This window comes from Chiloscyllium punctatum, chromosome 1 (genome assembly GCF_047496795.1).
Source record: "Chiloscyllium punctatum isolate Juve2018m chromosome 1, sChiPun1.3, whole genome shotgun sequence".
In the NCBI taxonomy this organism is placed as follows: domain Eukaryota; kingdom Metazoa; phylum Chordata; class Chondrichthyes; order Orectolobiformes; family Hemiscylliidae; genus Chiloscyllium; species Chiloscyllium punctatum.
In genome coordinates, this window is record NC_092739.1 from 54,066,551 (window position 1) to 54,082,548 (window position 15,998).

A 15,998-nucleotide genomic window follows, 5' to 3' on the forward strand; every position below is an offset into this window, starting at 1 on the left:
AGGGCAATTGATGTGGAAAGCCTGTTACACAAAGCGACTTCCAAAGCAATCATTGTAAATTTTTCTAAAGCTGCCCTTCCTTAGTCTGTATTAGAATAAATGTTATAGAATATGCAGGCTCAAGCTTCTCACTTAGAATTACACCGTGTGGTTATTTTCGAAATGGCCTAATAAATGAGAGCATCAGGCATACCTTATATTTTACAGAAAGAGTTAATGCTGTTCAGTGAAACTTTACCAACAGCAGCAATGGCATAATAAATGCAAGTGCATCACTTTGCCTACCTTTACGTCGACTCTTTTCTTTTGTCTGGAATGACAAAGTACCCATCAGAGCCCCCATCTTCGGTGATCGTATCAGAAAACTTGCAGCCAGTGCTCTTCTCACGCAGAGTGTAGCTAATGTTTATGTCTTGGTTGTAATACGGTGAATAAAAAAAAATCAAAGCACAGTTTGAAAGCAGAGATAAAGGTGCACAGTGAGCTTGGAGACTTCTTTTGTCAACACTCTGCAGAATGCTTGCTATGATGTTATTATTCAACTGTGCTGCTCATCAGAATTTTAATTTTGACGTGTTCATTCACAGCTGAAAGACAAGTGGAAGCTCTGCTACTGAAGTATTTTGACTTAGCGCCATTGTATAGGAGCACTTTGATTAATTGTACCACTGTATCTGCAGTAACTTGTCACATAACGAGTCATGAATGCTTCCAGAGGAACGTCCCCAGCAACTTTTGATTTAGCTACATTGCTCAACCATGAAACACGTGAGTTTAAATTGGTCTTCTATTCTTATGCAAATAATATAAACTGATAATTTATTGTAAGCAGCATTAAGTAGAATTGCAAGCAGAAAAATAGCTGTGTTAAGATTTTGTTTGCTTGAGTGTTTAAAGTGGAAAAAAGCTAATTTCAGGTATTATCAAAAAGTGGAATTCTTGATAACTTCACGTATACATAAATTGAGATAATTAAAAATAAGAGTTCTCTCGTCCTTCTGAATTAAAAAAAAATTCATTATGGCAACTTACAAATTAAATACAAATAGACTCTTTTAAGAAATTTGTTTTTATTGGCAGTTTCCCTAGCAGGAACACACCCTTATTTTTAAAAAATTTCCAGCAGTCTGACAGAATAAAATACATTGGGAGGAGTGTTATGAGGCAGTAATTCAATTGAAAGGTTCAGCAGGGTCATCAAAACATCAACAATGGGAAAAAAAATGGATCCTCAAAATTGAATGTTCGGCTTTAACTTCCTCCTGAGTAGGGTGTTGTATGTTTTGTATCACTGTGTTACAAGCTCCAGTAAGCTTCTATACACATCAACTATTTAATTCTCTTACTATTCAACAATTAAAAATATGCTGATTCAGGTCGCAAGAAGGGCCACATCATGAGTGAAAAATAACAGTCACATGATTCACGAAAGAGCACAATTTGCCTGTTTTAACAGTGTTACTAGGTTACCACACCGTGTTCTGCAACTCACGATGGTTTTCTCAATCTAAATGAACGAAATGTGCTCCTTAGTTGTGACTGGGTGGGTGGAAGGCCTGAAAGTATCAGGAATACACTGGGACACTAAGATATCACAGAGCGAAAGCACAACCCACACACCTTCACAGCAAAGGAGCTGCAATATTGATGAAGAAAAATGTTAAGCTGACAGAAGCCACAGAAATAAACAGAAATTAATTTACAATTGACTGGGTTAGGAGTATCAATTTTGTTTCTACAGCAACAAGTAACATTACCAAATAATGTAAATGTAACAATATTTGCTCTTTGTGATCAAATGAGTAAATCTGAAAGTAGTAGAGGGACTAACCCAGAAATCAGATTGATAAAGCAGGGATAGAAACAGATTGAATGACTACCCACAAAGGGGAGGCAACAACTTCGTGGGATTATTGCTGGACCGATCATCCAGAGATCCAGATAACATTCTGGGGACCTGGGTTTGAATCCTGCCATGGCATATGTTAGAATTTGACTTCAATAAATATTTGGAATTAAGAATCTAATGATGACCATGAATCCATTGTCAATTGTTGGAAAAACCCATCTGGTTCACTAGTGTCTTGAGAGAAGGAAATCTGTCATCCTTACCTGGTCTGGCCTACATGTGACTCCAGACCCATAGCAATGTGGTTGACTCTTAACTGCCCTCTGGGCAATTAGGGATGGGCAATAAATGCTACCTAGCCAGTGATGTCCTCATTCCTTGAATGAATAAAGAAAAAAAAGGATAATTGTCATATTTGAAACAGTATAGTGACAACAGAGTTATGATTGTTTGCACTGGACAAAACATTGGAAAGTATGCAAAGTATAAAATTATTATGCATTAGTTAATCTCAAATGAAGTGGATATGTGGTCCCTCTGATATGGTGTTCTACACTGGGTTCTCAGGAACAATGTGTTGGACATTTCTGAGTGAGTGATCTTGAAGTTTGCACAATTATCTTTGATTATTTTTACTGCCTTCCACTGTTCACCCTTTCCTGCCATCACTTGACAAAAGTGTGAGCTAACAAAAAGACATCAAATTCAATTTGGACTTCAATGAATGTTGGGAACCACAATTAACCTCCTTAAGGGAAAGCCATGTCTTTTTAACTGTACTGAACTGAATGATTCGAGGAAGCAACAAATAGAGTACTGCAGTAGGTGTTGTCCACATGGAAGATATTTGATGAAGTTCCACATTGCAGGCTGATCTGAAATATTAAAACCAATGGGACATGGAGGAATATTATGATGTGGATCCAAAATTGGCTCAGTGATAAGAGACAAAGGGTAAAGATCAACAGAAGTTTCAGCAAATCAACAGTGACTTTCAGAGACCAAGAGATGACCTTGTGGTCTCTGCCATGAAGAGGGTCTTGCAGATGCACAGGGAGTTGCAGCAGTGGAAGATAGGTATTTAGGACGCACTAACTTCATTGCTCAGAAACTGGAGTGATGTAGCCACTATCTTTGATTCACTGCCTGTCATTGTTCAGACACTTCAGTACAGCACACAGTGCCTGTTAGCATTCAGACACCACAGCAGCGAAGCCAGTCTTGTGATCATCGGTCTGCCTTCACAAACACGATGATGGTAGCAATGGAGAGACCATCCCAGCACCCTCAGGGGCTATGGGACTGTCAACAACCCTTACACTCTATTGCCCCATACAGGGACAGGGTGAAAGTGGGACAGGGAACCTTGATCCTAGTCCAAGTGTTGCCTCCTCACATGGAGACAGAAGGCACCCAGCTGGAGGAGGAGCCACACACAAACCTCTTGACATCTCCGTTCAAGAAGCTGTGGAGTGGGCTGAGCTCTCCACCTTCACCCTGACTGCTCCCTTTCAACCATTGGAAATTATACTAAGGAGGGTGTCAGATTAAACCTCCAGGGTCATAAAGCTCCAATACAGAGCCGCCTCCCTCCACTTCCTCTACGGACCAGGGAAGTGCATTAGGGTGCAGTTGGGACAGGAGGAAAAAAAAAATTAATATCTCATGTGGACAATACTGGCAAACTTGTATATAGTTTGCTGATCATTATACATAATGTAAACAGTTGACTGTATTATGTTATGTCCACACTTCATTGAGAAAGAAACTTCCATGTTTAAATTTTCTTTCACAACAAGTGGTTTTAACATTGCATAAATCCTTGATGTTTTACTGTTCATGGAATTGTCTCCATCTGAATTTTAGCTGCAGGCTCTTGGTGTATCCTATGCTGTCATTCTTTGCTATTCATGAGGCTCAGTGAGTAACAAACGCAATCACATCATGTGGAATCAGAGGTGGCCATGCATGTGGATGGCATCAGATCACTCCAACATCTTGCAGCATGCTCCCTGAAACCTCCGCCCCCTCACCACTACCATCTCCCCCCACCACCCCCCAAATCCTCCACCCCACCCCCTCCCCACCCCCCGGTCATTCCCTATCGTCTAGGAATGTGTGTGTGCAGGAGGCTATGTCTCAGGGAGTTCCCCAGCAATAACAGCAAAGAAAGTGTAACTGAGATGGTTAATGCAGCAGAATAGCCAGGGAATAAGCACCTTACATTCCAGTGTGGCGAATGTATAATGTTTTGGAGGACAATGTTGTTCTCATGTGAAAACATGCAGTGAATAATTAGAAATACAATCCCATCCCTCTTCAGTCAGATCACTTATCCTTCCCCCTCCACAACTCTCCAAGCACTCCCAACCACCCCCCCCCCCCGCCACACACCGCCCCCCCTCCCCCCACCCACTTCACCCAGCAATTGTAAGTCCCTTCAGGGCCTCTCTCTTCTATTCTGCAAGCTATCCTGATTCTTCATGATTGACAGGACAATAAGTGGTAACTCTGAGTTGCTTTCAGTAGCAGTGTTAATGTGTCATTGAGACACCTGGCATCAGGTTTTCCTTTCTATCTACCTGTCCCATTATCCCTACAGGTATCACACTTCCACAAGTAATTACCCATGCTGTGTACCTGTGACTAAAACTGATCACTGTCTCCCACTTTCCCCACAACCCCTTCCCCCACAACCTCTTCCCCTATACCCCCTTCACCTGTCCTCCCTTTCTCCACCTCCCTTCCCCCACACCCCCTTCCCATCCTGACTTCACACAGCCTCCCTTCCCTCACAACCCTTCCCCCGCCCTTCCTTCCCGCAGCCTCCCTTCCTCTATCACCTGCTTCCCAATTAACTTCTGTGACAATTGGGCCATGGCCCACATCCTTGAGTGACTTGACCTGGCAGTACCGGCCCTCACCTGCCCAGACCTGTGGCTGGTGGATACACATGTCTCTGACCATGATAGTCCTCCCCTTAGTCTGACCCGTATGGAGACAATGGATTTACTATGACTCACACCCTACAGAATTGAGGCACAAGCCACTGTGCAACACCACCCCGACCATGGCTGAAGCCTGGGACTGATATGGAATCCATCCTTAGCTAACCATGATGAACCATCCTGACTGATGGCTGCTTCATCAACCTCACTATGGATCATTCCCCTTAGACTAACTGGCATGTTATTAATTGCTGCAAATTCCTTGTTTTTGGAGTGAACACTGACACTGACATATGACAAGATGCGTGTGCCCTGGATTGAAAACTGCTGCATTGCATGGTCTTTTATCTTGTTGCCTGACTGTGCCAACTGCCAAAGCAAGGCAAGGCATGACAGGGCAGGGCAAGGTATGTATGCAGAGGGACATGCCAGTTGGCACCAAGTGAATACGCTCTTAGAGGACAACTGAACACACTGACGGTCAACTTGGTAAAAACTGTGCGATAGGTTCCTTTCCCTGTGTAGTATCTTGACACAATGCAGCCATAAACTGCTGGTTGCCAGTGTGCCCTCCTAAACCAATCTGTCCTTACAGGGCAGAGTGCCAGTTCATTGGAGAATGCTGAGATGTTGGCAATGCAACCCTGAAAGTGGAGTGCCAATGTCTGTGATGGAAGGGTATATGTAGCTGACACCGGTAGATTACAGTCAAGATTGTGGTGCTGGAAAAGCACAGCAGGTCACGCAGCATCTGAGGAGTAGGAGAATTAATGTTTCGGGTATAAATCCTTGATCAGGAATGAGGAAGTCATCATTCTCCTACTCCTTAGATGCTGCTTTCCCAGCACCACACACTTGACTCTGATCTCCAGCATCTGCAGTCCTCACTTTCTCCCACAGGTAGATTATGCCCTGCTGACCAGTTTATACATGGCCAACATGGATTTTTGAGAGCAAGCGGCAAACTGAATCTGCCAAGCATCTGCTCTGGATTTCATGTTAAGTTTTCCTGTGGGAGTTTATATGGCGAGTTTGGTAAGATTGCAACCCATTGTGGGTCAGGCTATCAACAAGCCACTTAACAAGTGATAAAGAGTCTCAGTTGGGAGCGTACTGCTCTCTGATAAGATATCACCCACGCTGCTTGAACAAAGAAGGAAGTTGTGGCCCAAATGATCTCAATGCTGAGACGAACATCTCACCCCAACTTACCATTCATCATGCCATAGCCCACACTGTTAACAGCCTGGTGAATTTCTTCCCATTGATTTCTGATTAGATTCCCTACAGTGTGGAAACAGGCCCTTTGGCCCAACTCGTTCACACCGACCCTCCAAAGAGAAACCCACGCAGATCCACTTACCTCTGACTAATGCACCTAACACTATGGGCAATTCAACATGACCAATTCACCTGACCTGCACATCTTTGGATTGTAGGAGGAAACCGGAGCACCCGGAGAAAACCCACACAGACACGGGGAGAATGTGCAAACTACACACAGACAGTCAACCGAGGCTGGAATTGAACCTGGGACTCTGGTGCTGTGACGCTGCAGTGCTAACCACTGAGCCAACCTAAACAAGGATATTTAAGGATTTATAAGTCACAGAGAAATGACAGAAAAGGAACAGGAATTAGAATTGGTGGATCTGAATTACATTAGTTATATAAGTTGAAACATACAAATAGAGACAGATTGGATTGTGAGAGGGAGAAAGCAAACAGACTGAAAATGAAAGAAAGATGTAAAAATATTATTTGACAGTTTTCAAACCTTTAAGAACAATTTGACAACTGTAGAACTGAACAGTTTCAATCATTACCTTATTGAACCATTGAAGGTGACAGATAAAGTATTAAAAATGATCACATTGTTAGAAAGATAGTTATGTTCTTCATTACCAGACATAACTTTCTGTGTTTAGTTGAATGGGGTTGTTCATCTGAAGCTCCAGAAGGTTCTTAAAAATAGTCAGAAAACTTGTAATTCTTTAGGTGACATTACTTTTTATGCTCACTGTTGCAAATTTATCACATGTAATCTATATTCCTTTGTTCTCAACTTGTGGAAATACTTTGATTTTATTGAAGCTGAATTGTTTTCCCCCGAAACATCAACAAATCACATTAAAAGTCTCTGTTATAGTTATAAAATTGACAGTTGATCTTTTATTTACTCAACAGTATATTCCATTCCTTTTCGTGTGCCCTGTTTTTTTACTCATTCAGATTCTATCTGAGACTACTGTCATACACTGTTGAATCTTTCTATCTTCCAGAAACCTAGATTATTATTCCATACTAAAAACCTAGGTCTCAAAACATTGAGGCATTCCTTAATTAATATTATGTTCAGTGTATTCTCCACTAGCTGTGGAATGCTAGATTTTTATCAAGCTAAAATTAGCCAAGATCTCTGTAAACTTAGAATTCTAACTTTTTAAGCATTTCTGGTTTTCATCACTCTTCCATTGTGCCTTTAGATGCCTAGGCCTTAAACTCCATTCCAAAATGTCATTGCTTTTTTACGTCTCTGCTCCTTCAACATGATTCCTATAATCTCCGACTTTCATCATGTTTTTAACAATACATCCTCATATTAAAGTACATTTTTTACATCCACCAAGGCCTGACAGCCACAAATAGATGTAGAAGTGCCTTTTTCATTTGAAATACATTCCTGCATTAATGTTGCCACAACTTAGAAACTTCATAAAAGACACTTTACACACTACATAAATGCACTATTGTTGCTTACACCATTTATCAAAAAGAGATAAAGGGAAACATGTGGGTGTATTATATATGTGGACTACCATAAGGCTAAGGATAAGGTAACATACATTAGGCTACTTAATAAGATAACAACTTTTGGATTGGGTAGTATATTAGCAAGAATAGAGGACTGGCTAACTAAGAGAGGACAGAGAATTGCATTTTCAGGATGGAAACATGTAACTTGTAGAGTGTCACAGGGATCAATGTTGGCACTATTATTATTTACTGTATATTTAATGGCTTGGCTGAGGGAACTGAATTCCGTATAGCCAGGTTTGTGGATGACACAAAAATGGATGGACAGACAAGTCGCAAGAATGACACAAAGAGTCTACAGAAAGATGCAGGCAGCTTAAGTGAGAGGCTGTAAACTTGGCACATGAAACATAATGTGGGAAAATGTGAGACTTTGCATTTTGGATGAGCTGAATATGATTTAAATGGAGAAAGACTGAAGACTGCGGCACACAGGATTTGGGAGATCTAGTATGTGAGTCACAAAAGGCTCGCGTTCAAGTTCAGCACTTAAAAAGAAAGGCAAATGGAAGATTGGTCTTTATTTCAAAGGAAATAGAGTATAAAAACAGAGAAGGCTTCCTAAAACTATGCAATATGATTGGTTGGATCACAGCTGGAATACTGTAACTGTTTTTGTCCCTTTACCTGAGGAAACACATGCTGGCTTTGGAGGCAGTCCACAGAGGTTCCATTTGGTTGATTCTGGGTGTGAAGGTACTGTCTTATGAAGCAGGATTGAGTATTTTGGGCCTGTACTCAATGGAGTTTAGAAGAATGCACAACAACCTTATTGAAACATACAAGATTCTTAGTGGGTTTGATAGGGTAAATGCAGAGATGTCATTTCCTGTTGTGAGAGAATCAAGGACCAGACGGCATAAACTCAGGAAAAAGGATCACTCAGTTAGGATAGAGATTTGGAGGAATTTCGTTTCTCTGAGGTTAGCGAATCTGAGGAAGTCGTTACCAAAAATGGCTATTGAGGCTGGAATGTTCAGTATACTCAAGGCTGAGGTAGACATATTTTTAATTAGGAAGGGAATCAAGGATTTTGGGGAAAAGGCAGGACAGTAGAGTTGAGGATGATCAAATCAAATCATGATCTCATTCGATGGGTCAAATGACCTACTTCTATGTCTCGTGATCTCATAATATCTTCTCCACTATGACGGCCAGCTGGGCAAACTCCTTCATTGTTTGGTAGCCCCCAAAGTCATAAAGACCCCACTCCCTTAGTGTATCTTGTTTGTCAACTTTCAAATGAATAGATATTTAAATTACCATTTGGCTTCAGTGACTGTTTTCATGGGTATTTATTACACTAAGCTTTTCAAATCAATTAATTTTACTAAAAACTCTAAGGAGAAGGAAGCAAGCCAAAGACTGCAATGTAATTCTCAACAACATTTTAGCACTAAAATTGTAAACCATATTTTTCCATTGTGCTGAAGCTAGTAAAATTTAACAGCAATTGTAAATTACTGTTATGTTTCTGCTATTATTCATCAGCCCACTTCCTTGTTTAATAAATTACTAGACACTTAAGACTGGTGGCAAGTCTAAAACTACCCATTTCATGGCCTCATCAAAGTTGAAAGTTCAGTCCAAAATATATCTTTGGTTAAAAAGGGTAATAGGAGCCAAAAACATAACCATGTCCATCTCCAAATATCTACCTCATGCCAAATTGCCTTTGGGACTTGAATAATGTTGAAAATTCACCAGTTAGACTCAGTTTGGGACCTTAATTTGAACAAGTTAAAAACCTAACATCTCAAGGAGCTTGAATGGATTCTATTGCTCATTCATGCCCATTGTATATATGTTCTGTCAGAAGGAGAAAATTTCCAAGTAAAGTCTTTTTAAGGTGATAGAAATTATTTATGCAAAGTCATAGATATAAACTCTGATAATTTGTACAAGATAATGCCTATTATCTGGCTCTAGATCAACTTCTCAAACTTAGTGACTTCTGCTGATCAGAATTAGTCTTGACCTCTTTAAAGAAAGGATGGAAATGCATTGGAAATGGTTTGACTGAGGTTTACTAGATTGCAACCTTGAATGAGTGGGTTGTCTTATGGAAAAATGCGAGACAATTTGGGCTTGTTTCCATTGATGTTTCGAAGCATGAGGGGTGACTTGATTATAGTGTATAAGATTCTGAAAGATCTTAAAAAGGTGGATGTGGAAAAGAATGTTTCCTCTTGTGACTAAGTCCAGAACCAGGGGAAACTAAAAATAAAGTCACAGAGAGGAGGAGATTTCTTTTTCTCAGAGAGCTTTGTGAGTTTGGAATTCTTTGCCTCAGAAGGCTGTGAAGGCAGGGTTATTAAATATTTCAATCAAAGAACAAAAAATTATTGTGGAATGCCCCAAGGATCGGTGCTGGGTCCTCTATTTTTGGTCATTTACATAAATGATTTGGATGCGAGCGTAAGAGGTACAGTTAGTAAGTTTGCAGATGACACCAAAATTGGAAGTGTAGTGGACAGCAAAGAGGGTTACCTAAGATTACAACAGGATCTGGACGAGATGGGCCAATGGGCTGAGAAGTGGCAGATGGAGTTTAATTCAGATAAATGCGAGGTGCTGCATTTTGGGAAAGCAAATCTTAGAAGAATTTATACACTTAATGGTAAGGTCCTACGGAGTGTTGCTGAACAAAGAGACCTTGGAGTACAGGTTCATAGCTCCTTGAAAGTGGAGTCAGAGGTAGATAGGATAGTGAAGAAGGCATTTGGTATACTTTCCTTTACTGGTCAGACTATTGAGTACAGGAGTCGGGAGGTCATGTTGCGGCTGTACAGGACATTGGTTAGGCCACTGTTGGAATATTGCGTGCAATTCTGGTCTCCTTCCTATTGGAAAGATGCTGTGAAACTTGAAAGGGTTCAGAAAAGATTTACAAGGATGTTGCCAGGGTTTAGGATTTGAGCTATAGGGACAGGCTGAACAGGCTAGGGCTGTTTTCCCTGGAGTGTTGGAGGCTGAGGGGTGACCTTATAGAGGTTTACAAAATTATGAGGGGCATGGATAGGGTAAATAAGCAAAGTCTTTTCCCTGGGGTTGAGGAGTCCAGAACTAGAGAGCATAGGTTTAGGGTGAGTGGGGAAAGATATAAAAGAGACCTAAGGGGCAACTTTTTCACACGGAGGGTGGTACGGGTATGGAATGAGCTACCAGAGGAAGTGAGAAGGGCTTTTGCCCGAAACGTCGATTTCGCTGCTCGTTGGATGCTGCCTGAACTGCTGTGCTCTTCCAGCACCACTAATCCAGTACCAGAGGAAGTGGCGGAGGCTGGTACAATTGCAACATTTAAGAGGCATTTGGATGGGTATATAAATAGGAAGGGTTTGGAGGGATATGGGCTGGGATAGTTGGTTTGCAATACCAAGTGATGCCTATAGTGTGGGTTCAATTCCCACACCAACTGAGGTTACCATGAAGGATTACCTTTCTCAACCTCTCCCCTTACCTGAAGTGACACTCAAATTAAACCCCCACTCGTCATCTCTCTCTCTCTCTCTCTCTCTCTCTCTCTCTCTCTCTCTCTCATGAGGGAGCAGCTCAGGTCTGGTAAGACTATGGCAATTTTACTCTTAGAAGGCAGATAGAGTAAATCATTTTGATGTGGGAATGGAGTCATAAATAGACCAGGACAAGATAACAGATTTTCTTATTTAAAGTACACTAGTAAATAAGTTGAACATTTGTGAGAATTCAACTGTTTTATTATCACAACTGTGCAATTAGAATCTAATGAACTTTGTGAAAAAGATAATCTCTTTAAATGGACAAAAGGAGCTGAGAAATGATATTTTTGATGCACTTCATCCTGAAAGGCAGACAGACTAATGTGTTACCTCAGCATTAACTACAAAGGAAGATATTTAGCAATCATTTAATTGCAGAACACAACAGGTCAAAAGGTTTCAAAAGGTCTGGGAATATAAATTTCTGAGAGAAAAAACACAAAAGGTTAGAACGACCTCCACAGGGAATTCAAACTTAATTGAATTTACTTGGTAGATCAGTGACTCATCAAAAGTTATCACAGTAGTCATCTTGAGTTTCATCTCTATAAAATAGCTACAAAGCATTACTTTGAACAGATCATCAAGAAGAGCCCAGAGATAGCATTAAGGAGAGAATTCTCCACAGGGCTATGGAAATCGTAGCAAATCAGCCACAACCTGAACAAGGCCATGACCCACAGTGTCATAAAAGCAAAACAAATGAGCTGTTGGTCCTTCCCTGAAAGTGTTCTGCTCACTCAACCTGTATAAGCAACCTCTAACTATTCAGCTATAGAAGTCATTAAAGCAGTTGAACTCAGACTTAACATTTTTAACCATCTCACCTACAGGGTAGAATCTTCAAGGAAGTATCCGGCCTACAGTGATAAAAGACTAGAATCATAGAATCCCTACAGTGTGGAAACAGGCCTTTGGTCCAACAATCCACATTGACCCTCTGAAGATTAACCCACCATGCCCATTCTCGTCCCCTATTAACCTATATTCACCCCGATTAATGCACCTAACCTACACGTCCCTGAACACTATGGGCAATTTAGCATGGCTAATTCACCGAACCTGCATATGTTTGGATTGTGGGAGGAAACCAGAGCACCTGGAGAAAACCAACACAGACACGGGGAGAATGTGCGAACTCCACACAGAGAGTCACCCAAGACTGAAAACAAACACGGATCCCTGGCTCTGTGAGACAGCAGTGCTAACCACTGAGCCATTATGCCGCCTGAATTTTGATCATATTTTTATAAGCACCTTATATCTTTGCTACTGTTAGCCTTTGAATCTATATCTGAACACTACAAAAGGGCTCAATATAATTTGTAGATCTTGCCTACTCCGAAAACATGGCTGGTATGGCCATGACATTATGGTCATGTTTAAAAATGTAAGATTTGTTGTCTAAATATTTTTAAACTGGCATGGTAGGTTTGAAAGTTACATCCTTTGATTATTAGTTTAGGTGCCTGGATTATGAATTAAATAACATCATGACCACACTAACATATCTTTAGCAATGTCACTCATGGAAAGGAGGGGAAACTAAGTGTAGAACAAGTTAGTCTATCTCACCTAGCAGGAATAGTTTAAAACCAAACAGCTAATTGCTTAAGTGGCAATCCTTAGAAAAGGAAAAAATAAAGAAATTCTTTAACACAACAGTTCCAGCACCAACCCACCCACCCATCCTCAACCCACATTCTGTCTAAACTCTGATGTAGATATTGTTACAAGAGCTCAACATTTGAAGTCAAAAGTAATGTATTATGGAAACGTTTCTCATACCTATTCTGAAAAATTAAATAAGTGACTAGAAATATGCTATAGGCTGTTCCAGATGGCTACCCAAACTTGACTGAAGGGTGAGTGGACAATTGTCTGATGAAAGCGTTGACATGGCTTTCATTAATCATCTGCTGAAGTTATGGCAGCTGTGTGAGAAAATCTGAGATTCTCTGAACACAGACAATAATGGAAATAATAATCCGTGGATTATTTTATACATCACAATATTATCAAAGATGACATTGATGATAGAACATTTAAATTCAAAAGCATTGATGTGAAGAATTTAATAGCTTATATTTGGGAATGTTCTTCAAATGCAGAAAGGAATTCCATTAAAGTTACAAAGGACAAAAAATATAACAATCAACAAATTATGACAAGAGCATTGTTAAACTTTTTGACAATCTCTCACCCAATTCCAATTCTCGAGCCCTCTACTATACCAGTTGACAGAAGCTCTATTCTATGACACCAACACGGACTCAAAGCCATTGTTACAATCAGGTGAGGAGGAACCAAATGTTTCCCTGTTTGCCCTCTCTTCATTTCACATGACAGATCATTTTGTTTGGTAAAAGGACATACTTTCTAATTTAGGGTGTAGGTTTGCTTGCTGACCTGTAGGTTTGATATCCAGATGTTTCAATACCTGGCTAGGTAACATCATCAGTGGCGACCTCCAAGTGAAACGAAGCTGTTGTCTCCTGCTTTTTATTTATATCTTTCTCCTGGATAGGGTTCCTGGGGTTTATGGTGATGTCATTTCCTGTTCATTTTCTGAGGGGTTGATAGATAGTATTTAGATCTATGTGTTTGTTTATGGCGTTGTGGTTGGAGTGCCAGGCCTCTACGAATTCTCTGGTATGTCTTTGCTTAGCCTGTCCCAGGATAGATGTGTTCTCCCAGTCAAAATGGTGGTTTTTTTCATCCGTGTGTAGGGCCATGAGGGAGAGAGGGTCGTGTCTTTTTGTGGCTAGCTGGTGTTCGTGTATCCTGGTGGCTAACTTTCTTCCTGTTTGTCCTACGTAGTGTTTGTGGCAGTCCTTGCATGGAATTTTGTAGATGACGTTGGTTTTGACCATGGGTTGTACTGGGTCTTTTAAGTTTGTTAGTTTTTGTTTGAGAGTGTTCATCGGTTTGTGTGCTATTAGGATTCTGAGGGGTCTTAGTAGTCTGGCTGTCATTTCTGAGACTTCTTTGATGTATGATAAGGTGGTTAGGTATTCTGGCTGTGTTAGGTCTGTAGTAGGTAACTCCACTAGCTACCTGACGAAAGAGCAGCATTCCAAAAGCTTGTACTTCCAAATAAACTTGTTGGACTATAGCCTAGCTTCATGCTGAATGAAGCTTATGACCTTCCTTCAGTGATCCCCACACACTTAAAAACATAGATGGCTGAGCTGATTGTTCTTTTCGAATTGATCAAGCTGAGTTAAACTCCTTTAAGATACCTTTGTCTACAGCAGAGCTCCCATGTACAAGCATAGTGAGTCAATAAGGCTAGAAGGTTGGCAAGATGTTTTGGAAAGAGAGAAAGACAGAGAAAAGAGAGAGAGAGAGAGAGAGGCAAGTGAGGCCTAGTCAGGCTTGTCTGTCAACTGTTTGTCCTTGTTTTGCAGAGAGAAAAATGGTGCTTAAAATATATAAAGAAGAACTGTGTGGTGTAGTGGTAGTGTCCCTACTTCTGAACCAGGAGGCCTGGGATCAACCTAACTGTTGTCATAGGTTGTCATAACATCTCTGAACAGATTGATTAGAAAGTATCTATGGCATATTGATAACTTGCACACATAACACTTCCAGTAGGAAGGTCCTGGTCTCACTCTCTGGTGAGCTCTCAGAAGTTCACTGATATTTGGAAAAGGTACCAATTAGTATTATGCAGCAAAAGGGGGCTCTTGTGGCATAGTGGTAGTGTCCCTGCTTTTGAGCGAAAAAGGCCCAGGTACAGGTTCCACCTGCTCAAAATATGAGTCATAATACATCTGAACAGTTTGATTAAAAATATTTAAAACATTAAAACTGGTTTGTCATGTGACTGTCTCTCAGCAACTGTCCAAAGGATCCGAATAAGGTATAGTCGGTTCTGATATAACACGATAGTTCGGTTCTCATGAGATCTCGCATTATAAGAAAATTGTACAATAGTCACGTCATTTAAACTAATGGGGCCGCAATTGCATTAGAGCCAATACAGGTAAGGAAAGTTCAACAGAACCGGCTGTAATTGTTAGTGTATTCCAAGGGAAACATGATTGGATCACGTCTGGGAAGTTCTCTTGACTAGGGCACCATTGTCCAAATGATTGGGCTTATGGTTCATCTCCACAATTGAATGGACGGGAGATGTGTGTCATCATATTCCCAGCATCTCGTTGTTCTCAGGGTGATGTCATTGACTCTTATGAGGGAGGTTGGGAAATATATCTGAGTGTCCTTGTTCATGTTTAGATTGTAAAGTTTAGCTTGCAGGCATTGCAAGTGATTCAGAAGGCAAAATAGTTTATTGGCCTACACGGAAGGTTATCTGAGTATAGTATTATTGTTGCAATTTTAGTGATCCTTGGTCAGACCTCACCTGGAGTACTGTATATAATTTTCATCCTCTTATCCAACAAAGTATGTACTTACTATAAATCGAATGCAATGCATGTTCACTCAGTAACTTCTATTAAACAGGCAGACAGATGGGTAGAGGAAGCGGGGTTGCCTTGTTAGTAAAAAGTGAAATTAAATTGATATCAATAAGTGATATATAGTCAGAATACACAGAATTTGTGTGGGGAGAGTTGAGAAAGTGCTAAAGGAAAACAGAGCCTAATTGGATTTATATACAGGCCTCCTAGCAGTCATCAGAATGTAGGGCAGGAAGTAAATCAGGAGATAGAAAAAGCATGTAAGAAAGAAACAACCATAATGGGAGACTTCAGGATGCATGTAAACTGAGCCTTATACCTAAGGAAGGACGTGCAGTGAAGATTTACCAGGCTAATTCCAGGGATGGCGACACTGACATATGAGGAAGAACTGACTCGGTTTGGATTGTTTTCACTGGAGTTCAGATAAAGAGGCTGA

General features: G+C 40.6%; 1 protein-coding gene across 4 annotated transcripts in view; it reads right to left on the reverse strand.

Moving 5' to 3' along the window:
- The window catches only part of kcnip4a (potassium voltage-gated channel interacting protein 4a), a 1,126,071-nt gene that overhangs the window by 567,367 nt on the left and 542,706 nt on the right, over positions 1-15,998 (reverse strand). Inside the window, exon 1 of one of the 4 annotated variants that reach the window (XM_072562857.1) lies at positions 286-617. The exons of the other annotated variants lie outside the window; for them this stretch is intronic. Coding sequence (XP_072418958.1) covers positions 286-343 — 58 coding nt within the window. The 5' untranslated portion in view covers positions 344-617. Of the gene's footprint in view, positions 1-285; positions 618-15,998 lie in introns of those variants that run through there. 4 annotated transcript variants of the gene reach the window in all.